The following is a 7,476-nucleotide window of genomic DNA, read 5'->3' as shown; positions in this document are numbered from 1 at the left end:
CGCTGACAATGGACAGAGAGAGAGGAGGGTGGTCCACTGACTCAATCCCAGGGTCAATAACAGAGATTATCTCCCTGAGGATCTGAGGGTATAAATATAATGGACTGGACAGAGAGGAGCAATCCAGACACATCTCCACTGACCAGAACTCTGGGATTAAGACACAAAAACCCAAACACAATGTCTCAGTTAAGCAAACGTCCTTGTATCTGACTGTCCTGACCTGTTTTATCAACTATTTGTTGTCCAGTTCTTGATGTGACAGCAAAATCTACATCTATTATTTTCTATGTAAAGGATTCTGCTATATTTACTTTAAAATAGGAAGATCGAGAAACAAATCAGAGGGAGAGTTATGATGAGGGAAATTCAGAAAGATGTGAGATTTTTCCCTGTCTTTAGCCTCCATCCTTTCTGCAGCCCTCCATAGGCCGGTGAGGTAAAGAAGAAGTGTCCTGTGATGGAGGAGGACCTGAAAGGATCCCGCAGTAAACTGGGGCTGAAGGGCGAGCGCAAGAGAAGGAAAAAGACCTATGAGGTCATGGTAGAGTGGTGAGTAGCAGGGTTCAGACTCAGAATCTATAGTAGCATAATATCACTTGCCTAACATTTTTTCCCCACTTGTGGGAGTGTATCAAATGCAAGTAATTATCACTGTCATATTAATTGTTGACTGCATATACACCTTTTGGTATTGGTCAGTTGTTGGCATTAGTGCAGGTAGGGTAAAGTCACACAGTCAAGTGACTGTGAGCTCGGTTCACTTTCTACAATGTTATCGCTGAACTCAGGTGTGTATTCAGCCCAAGCCCAGCTCGGGAGAGCGCATACTGAGTGAGTTACAAATAGTTTCCACTCCTACAGAAACTGAATCTTGTGCAGTCAGTGTTTAAGACGGAGTGTGTATAGTTAGTCTAGAGCAGGAGGCTAAGTTGTCAGAAACTGGCCTCGTGTTACTGTCCCTGTCCCCAGGGTAGAGGAAGAATGTTTGATATGAGAACTAGGAAGAAGGAAAAAGACAACACAACTGCAGCACTTCTTCTAAAGATTATAGACACATCAGTTTGTCTACAGTGTGAATATTGCTCATCATCTTTGTGTGTAGTAGTGCTTGGCACGCCCCACTATCTTTGCTCATGGCCTTGTCTCTGTCCATCCTGAGAGCGTATGGGGAAGGTGGCTCCCTCTGTGTTCAGTGGGGTGAACTCTTAGGAGAGACTGTACTGGAGAAGCCTAAAGCCCCAGGAGCCAGCATCTTTGGCAAGTGGAGCCAGCATCTTTGGCAAGTGGAGCCAGCATCTTTGGCAAGTAGAGCCAGCATCTTTGGCAAGTAGAGCCAGCATCTTTGGCAAGTAGAGCCAGCATCTTTGGCAAGTAGAGCCAGCATCTTTGGCAAGTAGAGCCAGCCAGGGTGGAGGAGTAGTGGCTATCATCACTGCACTGGAGCCATGACAACACAGATGGATGCTTGGACAAACGGCACCAAAGAAGCCAAACCTTACTGTTATTGAATGGTCTGATATCTGTTGTGTGAATGTGTGTGTGCCTCAATTTACCCTTATACAAAACATGGCATTTTCTTAGTTTTTATTTTAGCATGGAAACAGGACATTTTGAAATTGGGACAGCAGCACACTGAAGTATAATGCATATGTAGCCCAAGCTATTTTAGACATTCCCTAACATCTTTTCAGAAAACAAGACAGCCCCTAACTTATTTACACTAATTCTTTGGGTCGGGAGGTTGGTGGCGACCATTAGAGTCTGAACATCTTTTGCTGTGGTCCGGTTTCTCAAAAGCATCTTAAGGCTAAGTTCATCGTCAGAGTCATAGGGTCATATGGTGAGGGAAGGTAACAACACATCTGTCACGCTGATCCTCAACACTGGTCCCCTCTGTGGTGCAGGTAACAACACATCTGCCACGCTGATCCTCAACACTGGTCCCCTCTGTGGTGAAGGTAACAACACATCTGTCACGCTGATCCTCAACACTGGTCCCCTCTGTGGTGCAGGTAACAACACATCTGCCACGCTGATCCTCAACACTGGTCCCCTCTGTGGTGTAGGTAACAACACATCTGCCACGCTGATCCTCAACACTGGTCCCCTCTGTGGTGCAGGTAACAACACATCTGCCACGCTGATCCTCAACACTGGTCCCCTCTGTGGTGTAGGCAACAACACATCTGCCACGCTGATCCTCAACACTGGTCCCCTCTGTGGTGTAGGTAACAACACATCTGTCACGCTGATCCTCAACACTGGTCCCCTCTGTGGTGCAGGTAACAACACATCTGTCACGCTGATCCTCAACACTGGTCCCCTCTGTGGTGTAGGCAACAACACATCTGCCACGCTGATCCTCAACACTGGTCCCCTCTGTGGTGTAGGTAACAACACATCTGTCACGCTGATCCTCAACACTGGTCCCCTCTGTGGTGCAGGTAACAACACATCTGTCACGCTGATCCTCAACACTGGTCCCCTCTGTGGTGCAGGTAACAACACATCTGTCACGCTGATCCTCAACACTGGTCCCCTCTGTGGTGTAGGTAACAACACATCTGTCACGCTGATCCTCAACACTGGTCCCCTGTGGTGCAGGTAACAACACATCTGCCACGCTGATCCTCAACACTGGTCCCCTCTGTGGTGTAGGTAACAACACATCTGTCACGCTGATCCTCAACACTGGTCCCCTCTGTGGTGCAGGTAACAACACATCTGCCACGCTGATCCTCAACACTGGTCCCCTCTGTGGTGCAGGTAACAACACATCTGTCACGCTGATCCTCAACACTGGTCCCCTCTGTGGTGTAGGCAACAACACATCTGTCACGCTGATCCTCAACACTGGTCCCCTCTGTGGTGCAGGTAACAACACATCTGCCACGCTGATCCTCAACACTGGTCCCCTCTGTGGTGCAGGTAACAACACATCTGTCACGCTGATCCTCAACACTGGTCCCCTCTGTGGTGCAGGTAACAACACATCTGTCACGCTGATCCTCAACACTGGTCCCCTCTGTGGTGCAGGCAACAACACATCTGTCACGCTGATCCTCAACACTGGTCCCCTCTGTGGTGCAGGTAACAACACATCTGTCACGCTGATCCTCAACACTGGTCCCCTCTGTGGTGTAGGTAACAACACATCTGTCACGCTGATCCTCAACACTGGTCCCCTCTGTGGTGTAGGTAACAACACATCTGTCACGCTGATCCTCAACACTGGTCCCCTCTGTGGTGTAGGTAACAACACATCTGTCACGCTGATCCTCAACACTGGTCCCCTCTGTGGTGCAGGTAACAACACATCTGTCACGCTGATCCTCAACACTGGTCCCCTCTGTGGTGCAGGCAACAACACATCTGCCACGCTGATCCTCAACACTGGTCCCCTCTGTGGTGCAGGTAACAACACATCTGTCACGCTGATCCTCAACACTGGTCCCCTCTGTGGTGCAGGTAACAACACATCTGTCACGCTGATCCTCAACACTGGTCCCCTCTGTGGTGCAGGTAACAACACATCTGCCACGCTGATCCTCAACACTGGTCCCCTCTGTGGTGCAGGTAACAACACATCTGCCACGCTGATCCTCAACACTGGTCCCCTCTGTGGTGCAGGTAACAACACATCTGTCACGCTGATCCTCAACACTGGTCCCCTCTGTGGTGTAGGTAACAACACATCTGTCACGCTGATCCTCAACACTGGTCCCCTCTGTGGTGTAGGTAACAACACATCTGTCACGCTGATCCTCAACACTGGTCCCCTCTGTGGTGCAGGTAACAACACATCTGTCACGCTGATCCTCAACACTGGTCCCCTCTGTGGTGCAGGTAACAACACATCTGTCACGCTGATCCTCAACACTGGTCCCCTCTGTGGTGCAGGTAACAACACATCTGTCACGCTGATCCTCAACACTGGTCCCCTCTGTGGTGCAGGTAACAACACATCTGTCACGCTGATCCTCAACACTGGTCCCCTCTGTGGTGCAGGTAACAACACATCTGTCACGCTGATCCTCAACACTGGTCCCCTCTGTGGTGCAGGTAACAACACATCTGCCACGCTGATCCTCAACACTGGTCCCCTCTGTGGTGCAGGTAACAACACATCTGTCACGCTGATCCTCAACACTGGTCCCCTCTGTGGTGCAGGTAACAACACATCTGCCACGCTGATCCTCAACACTGGTCCCCTCTGTGGTGCAGGTAACAACACATCTGTCACGCTGATCCTCAACACTGGTCCCCTCTGTGGTGCAGGCAACAACACATCTGCCACGCTGATCCTCAACACTGGTCCCCTCTGTGGTGTAGGTAACAACACATCTGTCACGCTGATCCTCAACACTGGTCCCCTCTGTGGTGTGTGCACAGTCCCCTCCTGTACTCCCTGTTCACTCATGACTGCATGGCCAGGCACGACTCCCAACACCATCATTAAGTTTGCAGACGGACGACACAACAGTGGTAGGCCTAATCACCAACACCTGACCGTGTGGTGCCAGGACAACAACCCCTCAATGTGATCAAGACAAAGGAGATGATTGTGGATTACAGGAACTGGAGGACCGAGCACACCCCCATTCTCATCAACAGGGCTGCAGTGGAGCAGGTTGAGAGCTTCAAGTTCCTTGGTGTCCACATCACCAACAAACTAACATGGTCCAAACACACCAAGACAGTCATGAAGAGGGCATAACAAAACCTATTCCCCCTAAGGAGACTGAAAAGATGTGGCATGGGTCCTCAGATCCTCAAAAGGTTCTACAGCTGCACCATCGAGAGCATCCTGACAGGTTGCATCACTGCCTGGTATGGTACTGCTCGGCCTAAGACCGCAAGGCACTACAGAGGGTAGTGCGTACGGCCCAGTACATCACCGGGGCAAAGCTTCCTGCCATCCAGGACCTCTATACCAGGCGGTGTCAGAGGAAGGCCCTACACATTGTCAGACTCCAGCCACCCTAGTCATAGACTGTTCTCTATGCTACTGCATGGCAAGCGGTACTGGAGCGCCAAGTCTAGGTCCAAGAGGCTTCTAAACAGCTTCTACCCCCAAGCCATAAGACTCCTGAACATCTAATCAAATGGCTGGCTACCCAGACTATTTGCATTGCCCCCCCCCCTTTACGCTGCTGCTACTCTCTTATCTATGCATAGTCACTTTAATAACTCTACCTACATAAATATTAAATAAATATTACCTCAATTACTTTGACTAACTGGTGCCCCCGCACATTGACTCTGTACCAGTACCCCCTGTATATAGCCTCACTACTATTGTTATTTTACTGCTGCTCTTTAATTATTTGTTACTTTTATTTCATACTTTTAAAAAAAATGTTTCTTAACTTCATTGTTGGTTAAAGGCATGTAAACATTTCACTAACACCTGTTGTATTCGGTGCATATGACAAATAAGATTTTATTTTATTTTGATTTATAACCGGACCCTGGTGAGTTCGCATAATGCTAACTAAATGTTAGTCAGCTGGGAAAGCGCCCACTGCTTGAAGATGAACAGGCACGGCTGACTTAAATAAGCTTGTTAAGGGTGTTGCTGGATACTCACTCGGGCACCACACGTATCAGCTGCTGGTTTCCCCTCACTGGAGGGGAGGACTGAGAGGGCTTTTAGGTCTTTAGGTCTGGTTTCCCCTCACGGGAGGGGAGGACTGAGAGTGCCTTTAGGTCTGGTTTCAAGTTTTATTTGCTGAACATTTAAGTTTTATTATTAAATCATTTAGGTTGGAACCTTATAGGCAATAAAAGCTATTTTGTTTTGAATTTACCCTGCCTCTGTACTCGGTGGCAATTTTAGCATGTTATTCTTGGTGGGACAAGCCACAACACTTAACACATTAATTGCACTATAACAGTGACACATGATGTCCACAAACTGTTAGGGCCTACATAAATCTGCCCTAACAGCAGAGTTCCAACAGCAGTCCCCACACCTTACCACCGCTACACCTGGCTATCAGCGGAGCCTTGTCTGGCAGCGAAACAGTTCATTCAGACTCATTTACTACTAATTTTAAAAAACAAAGCAGATATGGCTGACTTGCTTAAACAAATGTGGTTTCTACTGACAATTGAGATGTACAAACTATGGCATAAGGGGATGATGAGCGGATAAGAGGCAATCCGTAATTTCGATTAAGATATTAATGAGCGAGCTAGGACATAGTCGATATAACCATTTTTTTCAGTACTTTTGAAATGCACAGTGACAGAATTCCAAACATGGGCCACTTACAGTATTCTCCCTGTACACCAAGTCAGAACCGTAGGATAGAGGGGGCATATAAGCAGACAATGAAAGCTCTTACAATATTTGTTGATGACATTGCTCTAAAACAGCCTATAGGCTACATGTGCACCACCAAGTCAGAACAGTATGCTAAGTTATGAAGGGGTAAAGGTACCAAAGTATTAGAGTGAGGCACATGGGCTACTAACAGCTTACTACACAACATACACTTAGTGTTACTTTCTTACAGTATACATATCTCCCTGGCATATTACATCATTTATGCAGCAGCATATAAGACATTTTTTAACTTGCCTTGTTGTGTTGTGCTCACTTGAACAGGAAGGTTGTGCAGTGGTCCTTCGTGGGCAATTTTTTTTTTTGGGGGACTAGGTTGAATCATGATGCAGTCAGTGATCTTCAGGTCGGATCTCTACAAAGGGGCCCGAGTTCCCAACTTGCAAATCTGAGTTGGATGACCGTTCAGAACTTATTTTCCCGGTCGGAGCTCGTTTTTTTCCTTTAAAGTTCCATGTTGTCTTGAACTCACTGAAGTCTGAGATTTCAGAGTTTCCAGTTGTTTTGAATGCGGCAGAAGTCATGCTGCATTGACAGCATGGCCAATGTTAAATGTTTATCCTTTTAAGCTTGGAAAAGAGACCCTTGAACCCAGACTTGGACAACACACTCACTCCACCGAATAGCAGGCTAGTGATTGCTTTGCAATGCCACTGATTTCTTCCAAACCCCTAATTGTTGAATTTGAGATTTCCTGCTTGTGTAATGTTTATATATACAATTTCTGATGAGCACCAATAGGTTTTATCTATAATCTATCTTTATTTCTCTTCCTATGAAAAGGATTTGCCAGTAGATTGTCAACTTGATTCATGATGATGACTGCTAGCTAAGATTTTTAAAGCATGTTGACATGATCAGTCCAATCAAAGCTACTGTAGATATGTGATTTGATGTCGTTTTCTCTGTGGCAAATGACCTTGAGCGTTCTTGGATGGGCACTTCTAATGTAACTCTATGGCAGCACTCAAGGGGCTTGAATTTTCTAGCTTTACCCGTAGATTTTGTGCTGACGTAGTGTCCCCATGAGTGAAAGAACACTGAGCAAATCACTGTGCAACTAGAGAACATTACCAACCCCTACACTCTGTATTTTCCACTGGCTGCCCCACCATCACAGAAGG

The 7,476-nt window shown here is 47.2% G+C and overlaps 1 protein-coding gene across 1 annotated transcript; it reads left to right on the top strand.

Annotated features, from left to right (window-relative positions):
- Positions 1-1,136: 1,136 nt before the first annotated feature.
- LOC127931910 (uncharacterized PE-PGRS family protein PE_PGRS3-like) lies at positions 1,137-5,812 on the top strand. The gene is made up of 8 exons (XM_052526048.1): positions 1,137-1,308; positions 1,908-2,285; positions 2,394-2,501; positions 2,932-2,985; positions 3,256-3,633; positions 3,742-4,065; positions 4,120-4,173; positions 4,336-5,812. The coding sequence occupies exons 1-8, from the start codon at positions 1,137-1,139 to the stop codon at positions 4,545-4,547; spliced, it is 1,680 nt and encodes a 559-aa protein (XP_052382008.1). The 3' UTR covers positions 4,548-5,812.
- Positions 5,813-7,476: the final 1,664 nt, after the last annotated feature.

This window comes from Oncorhynchus keta, chromosome 10 (assembly GCF_023373465.1).
Source record: "Oncorhynchus keta strain PuntledgeMale-10-30-2019 chromosome 10, Oket_V2, whole genome shotgun sequence".
In the NCBI taxonomy this organism is placed as follows: Eukaryota; Metazoa; Chordata; class Actinopteri; order Salmoniformes; family Salmonidae; genus Oncorhynchus; species Oncorhynchus keta.
This window is presented reverse-complemented; position numbering and strand designations above follow the sequence as displayed.

Excerpts from the sequence above, each read along its gene's own strand:
- LOC127931910 (XM_052526048.1), top strand. The coding sequence starts at position 1,137 with ATGGCCTTGTCTCTGTCCATCCTGAGAGCGTATGGGGAAGGTGGCTCC. Across the intron at positions 1,309-1,907 it reads GGAGCCAGCATCTTTGGCAA|GTAACAACACATCTGCCACG; the intron begins GTAGAGCCAGCA and ends TCTGTGGTGCAG. Across the intron at positions 4,066-4,119 it reads TGGTCCCCTCTGTGGTGCAG|GTAACAACACATCTGTCACG; the intron begins GTAACAACACAT and ends TCTGTGGTGCAG.